Source organism: Rosa rugosa, chromosome 3 (genome assembly GCF_958449725.1).
Source record: "Rosa rugosa chromosome 3, drRosRugo1.1, whole genome shotgun sequence".
NCBI classification, from domain to species: Eukaryota; Viridiplantae; Streptophyta; class Magnoliopsida; order Rosales; family Rosaceae; genus Rosa; species Rosa rugosa.
Window position 1 is genome coordinate 6,558,193 of NC_084822.1, and position 15,014 is coordinate 6,573,206.

The following is a 15,014-nucleotide window of genomic DNA, read 5'->3' on the forward strand; positions in this document are numbered from 1 at the left end:
ATATTTGAAAAAGTCTATGAAAGTTTCCTCTTAAAAAAAAAAAAAAAAAAAGGTCTATCAAAGTTCTTCTCTCTACGCACGAAGAAGTTGGTCATTCATCATCTCTCTTTCTTAATTTTTTGTTTTTTCTCTAATCTTTTATGATATCAACGTTTTTTGATACCCAACATATCCATTGTAGTTCTTGAATGTGATTTTTTTTTTTTTTTTTTCAATTGTGATACTTCGAACCCTAATAGCAATAAAAATGATTTATGAAACCCTAAAACCCAAATATTGTGGTCTACCCCTAAGACCTTGAATAGTGTTGCTATGGCATACTAAATTTTATCTTATTAATTAATTATTCTCATTAATTTGAATTTATATTATGGTTCAAAGAAAGGTTGAACAATTGAATTTCAATTGATTGATTATAGATCAAGACATTGACCAATATTTGCTACAATATATGTTAATCGGCGAAAACAAAATTGATGAGAATAATTAACCATAAACATCAAGTGATCTATATTGCATATTTATGTTGTTGGGGGATTAGGAATGAGAACAAACTCACTAGACAGACTAACGATCATTCATTTGAGTCAATTTCTATTAGAAGATACTTGAGCATTGAAGAGACAACGAGTTGTTATCTTGTTTTGTGTTTGGGCTGCATTTGTTTTGTTTTTTTGTTTTTTGTTTTTATATTTTGTACATGCTAGGAAATCTGTAGAAGTCATTCATAATAAAGTATATAGATTTTCATGAATCAATAAAAGTCTGTTGCTAAAATCAATGGTTTTAAGAAATCCATAACAGTCTATCAACTTTTTAAAGAGTCTGTGGACTTTTCAAAAAGTCTGTCATTTAAAAAAAGTCTGCACAAATCCAAATACAATACACCCCCTAAGTAAAAAATGATGGTGTCAAACAAGAAAAGCTTGTATGTTGAATGGTCTATAATGTAAAAGGACTTTTTGAAAACATATTGGACATAATTTGCATGTGTGAGAGTTTCCTGTGTGGGAAAAGTGACAAACCAGCACTTGAAAAACTAGCTCAGGAGAGAATCCTCTCCCATTCCTCTTGACATATCTCAGATGTCAGTAGCTATAAACTACCGTACGTAATGACTACCAAATTTATCCAACCACATAAGGATAAAGATAAACTAAAATGTTTTCAATTCCAAAAGCTAAAACAGAGTTGCACAGTTGATGAATACTAAATCGTCACACAGAAAGCAGAGTTACATACTAAATCGTCATAGAGAAAGCAGTCTCAAATGGAAAGATATAACATCCTGAACACAGATTTTAATAATGATTGCGCGTGGAGTTCATCAACTCTTCAGATTAAGATTGCGCATTTCATCATTTGGTGCTTCCATCGTAGCATCATCTCCGCACGTGTAAAGCGGGGTCATACTCAAGAAGGGACATGGGCGATCCTTGAACCGCTCATAAGATTGCACCACCACATTGGCCCAGGGTTCAAAATCAGTGCCGCCAAAAATGTATCGCATTATGAGTTGGCCCATTAGTCGACGTACTAGTGGATTTGCCACAAGAAAAATACAGTGTTCCTACTCATTAAAAATCAAGTCAAAGTCATAATTCACAGTTCACCTTGAAGTGGGAAGATCAGAAAAGGAAAGGTGGAATAAAAAATAATAATAAGATGACTTACATAATGTTTAAGTACAGCACAGGGCAACTTGCGACCAAGTTCCTGCACGCCCATTATATTTTGAAAAATTAAAACTACTGGAAAATAAATGTCTACCTAACAGTACCTGCCAAAAGATATAAACTTTTTTTTTTTTTTTTGCCTTCTTTTTCTGGAATATAAAGAGCAAGATTACTCACATACTCACGATGTAGGCGAATAAAATTGATGTGCCGTTTATGCAATACTTCCTGCAGACAACGGAAAAATTAGAAGAGGGTGAAGAGTGAGCTCTTGCATAAAAAAATAAAAAGCCACTATATATTACTTGTCTAACATCAACCATAAAGCAATACAAGCAGCACTACATTTCTAAAATCTGTCTGTCTATCAAGACAACTATAGAGAAAACTTTTGAATATGAGCTTTAATAAAATTCAAAAAAGAAACTAAAAAATGTAATATACATGCCCACCTGATTAACCCGACTGTGTTTCATGTGGTGGGCGGCTATCTCCATATCGCCTGACAGTACTTTCAATGCCTGCAATCATCAAAAGAATGTAAAGAAAAAAAGGGTTAAAGTCATAAATTGATTAAGTTAACCTCAGCTTTCCACTAATGCAATTATTCAAAATTATATGCATGCGCGACTAGCGCTTATCCTGTAACGAGTACTATTTACAAGCTGTTGGAGTAAAGGAGAGAACATGGGATGTGAGCAAATTAGCAGCTACTTGAATCATTTTGAAGATATAGAATAAGCATAGTTGATTAGTGATATCAGATGAGAAAACAATCTGCTGTCATTACCAAGTCTGCAGGGAAACCATTTGAGACAGCAACAAGAGCATTCGCAGCCCTTCGGAAGACAAAATACTGCGGAGGCTTTGTATTTGGAGCGATTGAAACTTCCAGTTGCTCCTGCCAAAAATAAGATCATTAGCGTCGTTCATATTCCCCAAGTCCTTTTGGTTGCCGATAAAAGAGATTAAGGTAATACCCCTTTCAATTTGCATACAAGGCCGTGAACAGCAAAACCCGGTTGCAACACTGAAGTAAGTTCGAGATTCAGTAATTTCAGTTTATCCACTACATAAAGCAAAGGCATCCATGTCATTGTGTCAACCAATGTTTATGTTGTTGTTGTTGGCACAAAAGTCACGGACTATATCATTCCTTGAAACAAAATATACTATGCTATAAAAGATCTCATATCCATGCTCTCAATAATTGCAATTATAATTAAAATTTCATCCAAGAATAAGAACAATTGAGCACGGATCAAAAGGCATGGATTTCTAGTTGTAACAAGACACACAACAAAATAAGAGGAAGGTACACTACCATTGCAGAGAACATCCTTACAGATGTCCACAGAATATGTCAGGGACGGTCGCACCTTGTAGCAGTCATTGTCGACGCCGCCGTCTTCATTCTCTTCCATCGTCGCTGTCCTCACGATTCCAAACCCTAGACAGATCCAGAAAGAATTGATCGAGTGTATTGCAATAAAGGTACACACGTTTTATACATAAAAATATATGAGACCTGAATGCGGAAATGCTCAATCTACGGGATGTGGAAATAAAGTGTAGTGCTGGCTTGACGTAAGCATTAATGGTGATTGAACCTGAATTGGGAAAAGATCTGCGAATTTGGGGGAGAAGGTCAATCATGAGTCCAACTTTGTTAGTTTCCCGTTCAAGGATGTTTTAAACAAAAAGTGAACGCAGGACATTGGATCAGTTGGGCCACGGGCCGAGAAGGTGGGTAAGGGAAATGGAGGTGGTAAGAAGGTAGCAAAAAAAAGTGTTGTCAAGGGAGGTGGGCAGGTTGGGCTAGAAGAGGTTACTGACGTACAGGGGGGCCTTCAACAGGCCGGGTTGGCACCTGACTCCGAGGCCTGGTACTAAGAAGAGAGGCAGTAAGAAGGGGGGCCTGCTGCAAAGACTCCCAAAGTTTCTGGCATAAGCTATGGACGAGCTCTGAAGCGTCCACCCGTGAATATTTTAACTGCCAAGGAATCGGGAACCCTTTGTTAGTAACGAGGCTTTAAAAGATAGTATCCCTTACTTGTCGCCATTTGAGTACAGCGGCGGATATTGTTGGAATTTTTCACGCTCTCTGTCGGCATAGATTCATCAAAACTAGGTCGTTTTGGTTAAGGTTATATGAAAATTGATGCCTCTGGTGACCTGAGGGAAGATGCAGTTAGGAAAATTCTTCATGAAATGTTTGCTATTCTTTGTGGTTGCGATTGTTATTGATGTGTGTGTGGAAACCCTCATGGGTTGATCCGTAAGTACGGGCTCATGTGCTGCAGGCAGTGCTTCCGCCGCAATGCCAAGGAGATTGGCTTCATTAAGGTGAGCCTTTGTGAACCTTGAGTGATATTAGAATTTGAGCTTCAATTTGTAATGAACAAACCACAATCAATAACAGAACTTGGATGTTTGATTGAAAACTGCAGTAGCAGTTTGAAGCATGAACAGATGAACAAAAACTCAGCAAACTTGTGTACTTGAATTTTGATCTGTTTTTCTACTTTACATCAGCTAACACTTCCCTTATATAGGGTACAAAGTTAACCTTCAAAATATCTAGATTTGAGCATATTAAACTAGAGTAAACAAGTAAAATATCTAGCTTGATTTAGTGGAGAACAGTGCAGCAAGTGGTAAGAAAATATCCTTAACTGCAGCTAAGTATTCTGCAATTAATTAACTCACTGTTGCAGTTTCCTAGTTGGAAATCATTAATTCCAACACTCCCTCTTAATGCTTTGCTTCTTCATTCCAAGTAGACCTCTGAGATATTCAAACCTCTCTCTTGATAGAGCTTTGGTGAAGATATCTGCAACTTGGTCTTCAGTATTGCAGTAGACCAAATCTACCTCATTCTCTTCAACTGCATCCCTGATGTAGTGAAACTTCAAAGTAATATGCTTTGCCCTACTTTGATACACAGGATTCTTACTCATGGCAATTGCAGACTTGTTCTCATAGAGAATGGTTGTTGCAGATTCTTGTTTCTCACCAAAATCTTCAATGACTCTTTTGAGCCAAATTGCTTGAGAAGTAGTAATAGATGCAGACACATATTCAGCTTCAGCTGTCGATAGGGCCAATGATTTTTGCTTCTTTGAAGCCCAAGAGAATACACCGGTTTCAAGTGTGAAAGTGTACCCAGATGTACTTTTCAAATCATCAACACTGCCTCCCACTATTAAAAACAATTGCAATTGCTTCGCCTTTTTACTTCGGCAACAGTTGCCGTCGCAATTGACACCCTATTGCTACGGAAAATGTTCCGTCGCGATTAACCCTTATCATTTGCGACGAAAAATCTTTGCCGTAGTAATTTTGTGCTCAATTGCGACGGTTTTACCTCTTGCCGTCACAAAACTTATATGTATATGTACTTTACCAAAAAAAAAAAAAAAATACTACGGAAAGAAGCCGTGGCAACACATAAATGTCACTGTATTACTCTTTTGTAATATTGGTATGGTGTGTGTGGACATAAGATAAAAATTTCAATTTTATTTACAAAGATGTTGGTCTATACCAATTTGCCTCCTAAAGTTGTATGACTTATACATTGCATTTAAATTGTTGATGTTCATTCTAAAGCAACCATGAAGTGGAAAATGAATTTGGAGAAACCAACCGCTCGATGGAGAGATTGTAATGTTTTATGGTGGTTGTAAAAAATCCAGCCAATTTGGTTCTCGTTTCGAACTCGATTAACTAGGTCAAACTTAGTTATTTTTATAAACCTATATTTATATATCATACACTCCAAAGGGCAACTTCTATCAATTCAAAGAAAAAGAGAAAATCCACCATTGGATGAGATTATTACAACAAATTATGAGTGTGGTAAAAAATTTACCCAATTTCACCATATTTTCGAATCCGATCGAATTGGTCAACCGTCGTCACTTGTATGTCTTCTTGGTTGATCGATGACGTGATGACTGTGAAACATGCTTATTTTTTCACATCACGTTTGTAAATATTTCATTGATGGATGTGCATGGACATAAGATAAAATTTTCAATTTTAATTACAAAGATTTTAGCTTATACCAATTTGCCTCCTAAAGTTGTATGACTTATACATTGCATTTAAATTGTTGAGGTTCATTCTAAAGCAATCATGAAGTGAAAAATGAATTTGGAGAAACCAACCGCTCGATGGAGAAATTGTAATGTTTTATGGTGGTTGTAAAAAATCCAGCCAATTTGGTTCTCGTTTCGAATTCGATCAACTATGTCAAACTTAGTTACTTTTATAAATCTATATTTATATATCATACACTCCAAAGGGTAACCTCTATCAATTCAAAGAAAATGGGAAAACCGACCGTTGGATGAGATTATTACAATAAATTATGAGTGTGGTAAAAAATTTAGCCAATTTCACTGTATTTTTGAATCCGATCGAATTGGTTAACCATAATCTTCGCACTAGCCCAAAAAAATTTCCCTCTTTTTTGTTTTTTGTTTTCTTTTGTACAAATTTCCTACTAACAAAACAACCCTAATTTTTTCCCTCTTTTTCCCGAATTCCCAAACATCACCGCGCGCTCTCTCTCTGTCTCTCTCGCCCAGAACCTCACCGCTCTCTCTCTCTCTCTCTCTCTCTCGCCCAGAGTCCTAAACTAGAAATTTCTCAGCCCGGAACCTCACCGTTCCCGCCGTTCTGAAGATTTCAATAAATCTGCCATTGAAATCATATATCCGAAAGAAAAAAGCAAGAAAGAAATATCTAATCAAACCTATCCTCTCCCCTCTCTCTCTCTTTCTCTCGGTCAAAATGCAAAGCCTAAGCCTCTCGTCAAAACCTATCTCAGTCCCAGGCTCCCAGCTCCTTGCTTGTATTGTTTATCCAAATCCTCTTTCTCTTCAGCAAAATCGAAATCCTCTTTATCCAAAGTGCCCCTCCTAAAATACCAAACACCCAGATCTAGCTAGCTATGCCTTCTAATCTTCTATCTTATCAAGTTCTGAGTGCAGATTCGTATTTATGATTGGCAGTAACTCTAGCCTTCAAATTGTTTGAAATTGGCAGTAACTCTAGTTCTGATAACATCTGTTTGAAATTGTTGTTATTTGCTTCATTGCAGGTAGAGTTGTTCAAGCAGTGCCGATTAGAAGCAGTACCATGAGTATTTTCTAGAGGTATAGTAACGCTTTTAGATTTAGATCTCTTAGAAGTTAATGTTACTCAAAACCAAATTTAATTAGAAGAATTAGAACCCCTAGTCCTGCGCCTCAGTAGAATATGATAGGGTCCAGTGTTATAGTGCAATTGGAGTTTTTCTTGTTTATTTCTTTAGTTTATGTTTTTTCAGTTTTCTGTCCTCTGTTTTCTTTTAATTCATTAGCATAGCAAATGATCTCCAAAATCCCTAAAAATTTACCAGTATCCTGTTTAGTGTGTTAGCTTAGTGTCTATGAAATTTCATTGAAATCGGAGTAGTTTAGGTTAGGTTTTCATTTCCGTTTTGGTTTCTGGTCAGAAGTTCCTTGGCAGTTATCTTGAGGTGCTTGAGAGTAACCCAGACATGAGGATAGGCTAAAGGTATGTGATGAAGGAGTTAGTAATTAGATCATATTATTGTATAACTAACTGATACATGTAATAGTATATATATAATATGAAAGAGTGATTGACCTCCTCGGTAATTATTCATTTTGATGAAGTGAATGGTAAATTACTTTAATTAAGAAGCTTAATACATTGGCAAAGTGGAATTGCAGGCTGGAGTGGCTGCAGCACATGGTATGCTTGGAAAAGGGTGTGCCCTGTTGGGAAACCCAAAATATATGGCTCTTTCATTGACGGAAACAGCAACACGCCTATTTGTTACTAGATTTTTTAGACATTATATATCTACCGGATGTTTAATGTGAGTAATACTTATGTTCTTGAAATATATTATACTTCCTCAACTTGGATTATAAATGTGACAAGCTTACTGTTACCTGCATTGCATGTGCCACTTTTCTTCTTTTTCTGTCTTCTATTTCAGCTGTTTTTCTACATTTTTTCTTTTCATAATCTGGAATAAGTTTCATCAGATATGAATACAATTAATATAGTTTGAATGTTGTTTTGTATGCAGCTTATTAGAAGAGGGAGGCACAATGTTCACCTTTGAGGGAAGCAGAAAGGACTGTTCTCTAAAATCCATTCTTAAAGTTCACAGTCCTCAGTTTTACTGGAAAGTATGCATATACAGTCCTCAAGCGACTAATTCATTGTTTGAGGGTAAAGTTCCTTTGAGCTTTAAGTTTCACAAAAGAATGTACTAATAGTTTGAAACTTTATATTTACATGAACAGGTGGAGGGGGAATGGTTTGGTTTCAGAACTTGTTGTAGTAGTGTAGGAGAAACCCATGCTTGATGAATGTGAAGCATTACTGGCTTCAGTAGCAGCTATGCAGGTATAATAACGTGTCCATATGTTTTAACTTTTAACATACAATGAAAATACTTCACTTTCTTTAGGTATAAGATGTTTACTTCCACGGGATGGAGCAGGGCTGATCCTATTTTCCTAGAGTTCATGGATCTGATCAAGGTCTTTCTGAAACAGAACAAAATTTGAACACAGGAACTTAAATATTCCTGCAGCCTCTGGCTTCTGTTAAACTACATTCTCTTTTGTGCTCAGTAGTTCAGGGTCATGTAGTATATTGAGCTTCTGTTAACTTCTTATCCTTATTCATAGGAGATTTAGTGTATTTCCAAGTGTCTTGTCCTGCTTCTATTCCCGGTACTTACTACTGATAATTCCTTTCATTTCCTATAAGGTTGGTTGTATATATTTGAGTGGTAGGAAGATAACCTGATCTGTTTATATTTCTTATGTAGTCCCCATCTTTGGAGAATGTCACAAGACATACTGGAAGACCATGGAAAATAATGGTTGAGAATGATGGTTAGAAGTTAGAACATTGTCTCTACTCTCAAGTGAGTTCCTTCTACGTAGGTGATTTTGGGTTCGCAGCATAGCTTACGTGGACAATGCCAAAGCTCAACATGGTAAGTTAATTGCTTACTTGAGGTGCAATTTGTCTAACTTGAACCTAATCATTAGTTGCTTCTATGAGTAATCTGCTATGCTTCTGGCCATGCTGTTTCAATTCTGTGTTCAGGCATCTTGAACATCGTTTTCCTCAGCTTCTTGTAAATGAACTTATATGTCGTAATCATTAGTTGCTTCTATGAGGAATCTGCTATGTTTTTGGTCATGCTGTTTGTCAGCTTTTCCCATCTTTCTGTTATTCAGGTATATATTGGGGAGTGGATGCAGCATACACAACCACACCCATGTGCATTACAATAACTGTTACTATTGATTGAGGTCCATCAATGCCTTAATGTTTTTTGTTTTGTTTGCATAGACACCATCACAAATGAATATGTGCATTTTATTATCTATCTTGCTTACTGGACATTAAGCTAACATTGGTTTTTCTATGTTTATATTACAGGTTCTCATGGCAAAAAGAGCAAAGCAAATGAAAGCAAGTGCAAAGCTAACAAAATGAGAGTAAAATGGTGCAGTTGTGATTGTTGTTTTATTTCAAGTGTGGTTATAATTTTCAATACTTGAAAATGACAACACATTTATTTTCATTTTCGTGTTTGTATTTGAGTATGGTACGATGACTCAATGGATATGTTTAACTATATTTTTTATGAATTAATGTTAATTTCCTATTTGATTTAATAAATGCAGATATTTAATTGCTTAACTATTATTATTATTTATTTGTTTAATTTTGTGGAAATGAGCAAAAAAATAATAATAATAAAAAAAAAACAAAATTAGCGTTTGCGACGGTCATTTCAGCATCACAACTGGTATAAAATTATGGGTCCTTGACCCAAAGCACTAAAATTAACCAAACTTATCCCACTTACCCCAGCAATAGATTTTTATTCCCACTAACCCAATTTAAAGTGAAATCACAATTTTATCCTTAATCTAATTAATGAATTACAACTTGCCATGCCACTCTTCCTCTCCTCTCTCTCACCTCAGGACGTAGACTCCTCCCTCTCACCTCACGACGCAGACTCTCTCTCTCTCTCTCTCTCTCTCTCTCTCTCTCTCTCTCTCTCTCTCTCTCTCTCTCTCTCTCTCTCTCTCTCTCTCTCTCTCTCTCTCTCTCTCTCTCTCTCTCTCTCTCTCTCTCTCTCCCCAGCACAATGCCGACACTGCCCCTCCATGGAGGCTTCAGACCTGGAGGACGAGATCCGGAGTTTCGGAGCTTGCTTCGCAGGTAGTCGTACTCGGTGAAGCTTTTCTCCTGTTACGGCGAAAAGACTCGGCCCGAACCAATGCTCCGGCATCAACTGCTTTGTCGCCTTCTTCGTTGTTCCCTTACTGTCCTTCCACTTCATCGGCGAATAGACTCGGCATCAAAAGCGACCTCCGATCTGCGTTTTGGTTTGCGAAGAGACTCGGCTAAGGATTCTGGTGGTGATCGCGGTTCTGGTAGTGACCTCCGATCTCGGTGGGAATTGCGATTCTGGTGGTGACCTACACATTTCAGGACTTTTCCTGGGAAATGCGTCACCAATCTTCTCCTTTGTTGCTGTTTCGGTCGGACGGCGCACTCATGGCTTGGTATCTCTGCAGGTGCTCGACTCAGGCTGTGGCCTCTGAGATTGGTGATTGGGTGCCCAAGATGTGGCCTCTGAGATTGGTGATTGGGTGCCCAAGATGAGTTTCTTTTTCTTTCTTTTTTTTTGTGGTAAAATGTGGCAGAAGCTCAGAAAGAAAGAAAAAAGAAAGGAAAAAAGGTTTTATTGAGGGCCAATAGACGTCTATTGGGGGACAATAGATGTTTTAAATTAATGTAATCTCCTCTTTTTTTTCTTTAATTAAAGTTATATTTGTGTAATTTTAGAAAAATTAGTTCTCATTTCGGTAATCAAAACGTCTATTGGGGGGCAATAGACGTCTATTGGGAGGCAATAGACGTCTATTGGGAGGCAATAGACGTTTTAAAATTGATATAAATTCTTCATTTTTTTCTTTAATCAAAGTTTTATCTGTCTAATTTTAGGAAGATTAGTTCCTATTCCGACTACCGAAAGTTCTATTGGGAGGCAATTGATGTCTATTGGGGGGCAATACATGGCTGATAGTCATCTATTGGGGGGCAATACATGGCTGATTGTCGTCTATTGAGGGGCAATAGACGTCTATTAGGAGACAATAGACTATTGGGACAATAGACTATTGGGGCAATAGACATCTATTGAGGGGCAATAGACGTCTATTGCCCCCTAATATAGATGTCTATTAGGGGCAAAAAAACTTTCCGGTGAGATTTTCAGCAAATTCCGGTTGGCGGCAGCCGGTGACCGGAATCCGGCGAAAATTGACCGGATTCCGGTGGCCGGTGACCGGACTCCGGCGGCCGGTGACCGGACTCCGGCGAAGTCTCCCATGGTTTCTCTCTCTTCCATTTTCTCTCTCTCTCTCTAAATAACAAAGGGGTGAGGGTAAAATGGTATTAAAAAAAATTAAAAAACAAAAAAAAAATCTTAATGGGGTATTAGGGAAGATCTCCTTAGAGTGTTTTGGGTAAGAGGGAATTAAAAAAACTTAATGGGGTAAGTGGGAAAAAAATCTCTAAAAATGGTGTAAATGGACAAAAACCCTAAAATTATATAGTTTTATCTATTTATCAAAATATTTTAATAAAAATTGATAAATATATTTGCGACGGCAAACTAACCGTAGCAACAATTTTGGCGGCAAGATTTGTCAGTTATTTTAAAAATATACACATTGCGACGACATCATAGCCGTAGCAAATACCTCTACATGGGCTACCCTGATGAAAACTTTGCGACGGAAGTCTGCGTAGCAAATTGCCGTCGCAAAACAATAACTGATGCAACGGGAAGAGAATACCGTCGCAATTATCTTTTGCGACGGCATTTTACCGTCGGAAATAGATCTTGTGACGCCACCTATTGCAACGCCAACATTTCCGTCGCAAAAGACTCATTTTTCCGTCGCGAAAAGTTTTTTCCGTCGCAAAAACTCAATTTGCCGTCGCAAAAGCAATTGTTTTTAGTAGTGTCCCCAATCGATCACTATCACAGAAACCAAAGAGTTTTGGTTCCACATTCCTCTCATACATAATACCAAGTTCAATGGTACCTTGAATGTATCTTGGGATCCTCTTTGCAGCTCTATAATGTACTCTGGTTGGCTTGTGCATAAATCTGGATAACAGACTTGCAGCATATATAAGGTCAGGCCTTGTTGCTGTCAAGTAAAGCAAACTTCCCACTAAATTTCTGTATATACTCTCATCTGCACTACCATTTCCATCTTCTTTTTGAAATTTTTCATTGACAACTAGAGGTGTTGCAACAGATTTGCAACCAAACATTTTGAACTTCTCTAGAATTGCCTTTGCATATTTTTTTTGTGTAATGAAGATTCCCTCCACTGATTGAACTATTTCAATTCCCAGAAAATAATGCATGATTCCCAAATCACTCATTTCATATTTCAACATCATATCAGACTTGAAATTTGAAATCATTTTTTCACAACTTCTAGTAAATACTAAATCATCAACATATAAGGAGACAATAAGTATGCTTGATTTACCTTCAGTTTTGGTGTATAGAGCAGGTTCATTTTCACTCCTTTGAAACCCTTTTTCTGTGAAATAGGAATCAATCTCACCATACCAAGCTCTTGGGGCTTGTTTCAAACAATAAAGAGTCTTCTTCAGTTTGTAAATCTTCTGCTCTTTATCCTTGATGATGAAACCTTGTGGTTGTTCCACAAACACTTTTTCTTTCAACACTCCATTTAGAAATGCAGATTTTACATCTAGCTGGCTCAGAAACCAGTCTTTTTGTGCAGCAATGGAAATCAAACCTCTTATGGTCTCATGCCTAGCTACTGGTGCAAAAGTTTCATTGAAATCAACTTCAGGTATCTGTGAGTACCCTTTTGCCACCAATCTTGCTTTGTTTCTTTGTACAGAACCATAAGCATTTAGCTTGGTTTTGTAAATCCACTTTAAACAATAACATCTTTGTTATCTGGTTTATCAACCAGCTCCCATGTATTGTTCTTGACAATTACATTGCAGTCCTCCATTCATCTTCTTTCACTGCTTCTTCAAAATGCTCAGGTTCAAACAAGCATGCATTGCAGCTTTCATACACATCATTCAAGCTTCTCAAGCTTCTCAACCTGATTGGTGTTGAGCTTGGAGTTGATTGTGCATTTGAAGGGTTTGGTGAGTGTTCTTGAGGATTGTGAGGTGGTGAATGTTGCAGTGGATTAAGTTCCAATTGATCTGGAACCTCTTGCTCAGCTTGAACAACATTATCTTGCACATCTTGTTGTATGACTGAACCTTGATTCCAATCCTAAGATGATTTCTCACTAAAGAGAACATCTTTACAGATAATCATTTTCTTCTTTTTCAAATTGTAGAGCCTATAGCCCTTTGTATGTGAACTGTATCCCATGAACACAAACTTTTCACTTGATTCATCAAGCTTCCTTCTCAGCTCCTTTGGAATATGTGCACAGCAAATTGAACCAAACACCCTCAAGTGATTAACACTTGGTTTTCTTCCACTCCAGGCTTCAATTGGTGTCATTCCTTGCACAGCTGTTGTTGGATGCCTGTTCATCAAATACACTACGGTGTTGACTGCTTCTGCCCAAAATTCTTGAGGCATTTTCTTGTCATGCAGCATTGATTTTTCCATTTCAACAATTGTTCTGTTTTTCCTCTCAATTACCCCATTGTGTTGCGTTGTGTAGCTTACTGTGAGCTGTCTTTCCAAATCAATGTCTGCACAGAAATTTCCAAACTCATTTGATGTATATTCACCTCCTCTGTCTGTTCTCAATACTTTGATCTTGAGATCTGATTGTCTCTCAACCATTACTTGAAACTTCTTGAATACTAAGAACACATCAGACTTTTAATTGCCTCAGTAAATAAATCCAAGTCATTCTTGAATAATCATCAATGAACGTCAGAAAGTATCTGTCTCCCGCTTCAGTTATGGTCTTCATTGGACCACAAACATCAGAATGAATTAACTCAAGTGGAACTTTGGCTCTCCCTACTTTCCCTTTTGGAAATGAGATAATGTGCTGCTTTCTAAGTGCACATCCTTCACATACATCAGTAACTTCTTTGATTTTTGGCAATTCTTACACCATTTCATTTTGATGCAGTTGCTTGAGACTTTGAAAATTCAAATGTCCAAGTCTTTGATGCCAGAGCCAAGGATCATCCTGCAGCTCCATTTTTCTTGCACTCTCTGTTGCATAATTAAGAGTAAGAGGAAAACTTATGTTCTTCTTCATCTCATCTTCTACCATCAGCTTCTTGTTGCTCCCTCTCTCGAAGATCTTGCATGTGTTGTCACCAAAGTGTAGGTGATATGAGTGCTCAATGAGTTGACCAACACTTAGCAAATTTGAATCAAGATCTGGAACTAACATTACATCCCTGATGAACATTTTTCTGTTTTTGGTTTCCACCGCAACGCTTTTTTTGCCTTTTGTGTCAACCAACATTTCATTTCCCATGTTCACTTCAGTGATACTGTTGTAGTCAATATCATACAGAAGATTAGCATTTGTAGTTATATGTTACTGCAAGCACTATCAACAAGCCACACATTCTCACTCACTTGTGTAGTAGCTGCATAACTAACACAGAACATGTTGGTATCACACTGTTCTTCAATGCAGTTTGCTTGTTGATTGCCTATGTAGTTGCAATCCTTCTTGACATGACCAAACCTGTTACAATTTATACACTTTGGTTTTCCTTTAAACCAACATTCACCAGTATGAAGTTTTGAACAAATAGAACACTTTGAATAACTTGAGATGCTACTTCCTTTATTGTTTTTCTTTACTAACTGATCTGATTTGCCTTCCCATGCACTTCTTGCCTTTATTTTTCCAGTTCTTCTTCATCTTTTGGTTTCCCTGATTTGAATTAGAACTAGATGGCTCACGATTCTTCTAATTTGAGCTAAGACTCAGTGATTGAGAAGCCTTTTCAATTTGTTCAGCATGACTCATTAACCTTTGATCAAAAGCCTTAAGTGTTCCCATCACATCTTGTACACCAAGAGTTTCCATTTCCCTAGTCTCCTCTATAATACAGATTATAGACTCATATTTTCTATAATACAGATTATAGCATCATATTTTCTATTTAGACTCATAAGGATTTTTTGTACTACTCTCTTCTCTGAAACAGGTTCACCATAGGTTTTCATCTGATTTACTTTATCAGTCAGTCTAGTACTGTAAT

The 15,014-nt window shown here is 37.2% G+C and overlaps 1 protein-coding gene and 1 long non-coding RNA gene across 6 annotated transcripts; one reads left to right on the forward strand and one right to left on the reverse strand.

Moving 5' to 3' along the window:
* Positions 1-1,146: 1,146 nt before the first annotated feature.
* Positions 1,147-3,659, reverse strand: LOC133740034 (uncharacterized). Of its 2 annotated transcripts, none has more exons than XM_062167863.1 (8): positions 3,287-3,659; positions 3,001-3,126; positions 2,657-2,745; positions 2,467-2,577; positions 2,129-2,197; positions 1,854-1,904; positions 1,675-1,716; positions 1,147-1,570 (listed from the first exon to the last, which is right to left on the reverse strand). In XM_062167863.1, the coding sequence occupies exons 1-8, from the start codon at positions 3,330-3,332 to the stop codon at positions 1,328-1,330; spliced, it is 777 nt and encodes a 258-aa protein (XP_062023847.1). In that variant the 5' UTR covers positions 3,333-3,659; the 3' UTR covers positions 1,147-1,327. The 2 variants fall into 2 exon arrangements, with proteins under 2 accessions (XP_062023847.1, XP_062023848.1); XM_062167864.1 differs by having other exon boundaries at positions 3,205-3,360.
* Positions 3,660-6,217: 2,558 nt separating this feature from the next.
* On the forward strand, positions 6,218-9,428 carry LOC133739152 (uncharacterized). Of its 4 annotated transcripts, none has more exons than XR_009860465.1 (7): positions 6,218-6,841; positions 7,186-7,244; positions 7,424-7,572; positions 7,789-7,891; positions 8,009-8,111; positions 8,542-8,712; positions 9,165-9,428. It is a non-coding gene; the product is annotated as an uncharacterized LOC133739152 (long non-coding RNA). The 4 variants fall into 4 exon arrangements; XR_009860464.1 differs by lacking the exon at positions 7,186-7,244 and adding an exon at positions 8,960-9,034; XR_009860463.1 differs by lacking the exon at positions 7,186-7,244 and having other exon boundaries at positions 7,789-7,934.
* The last annotated feature ends 5,586 nt before the right edge of the window (positions 9,429-15,014 follow it).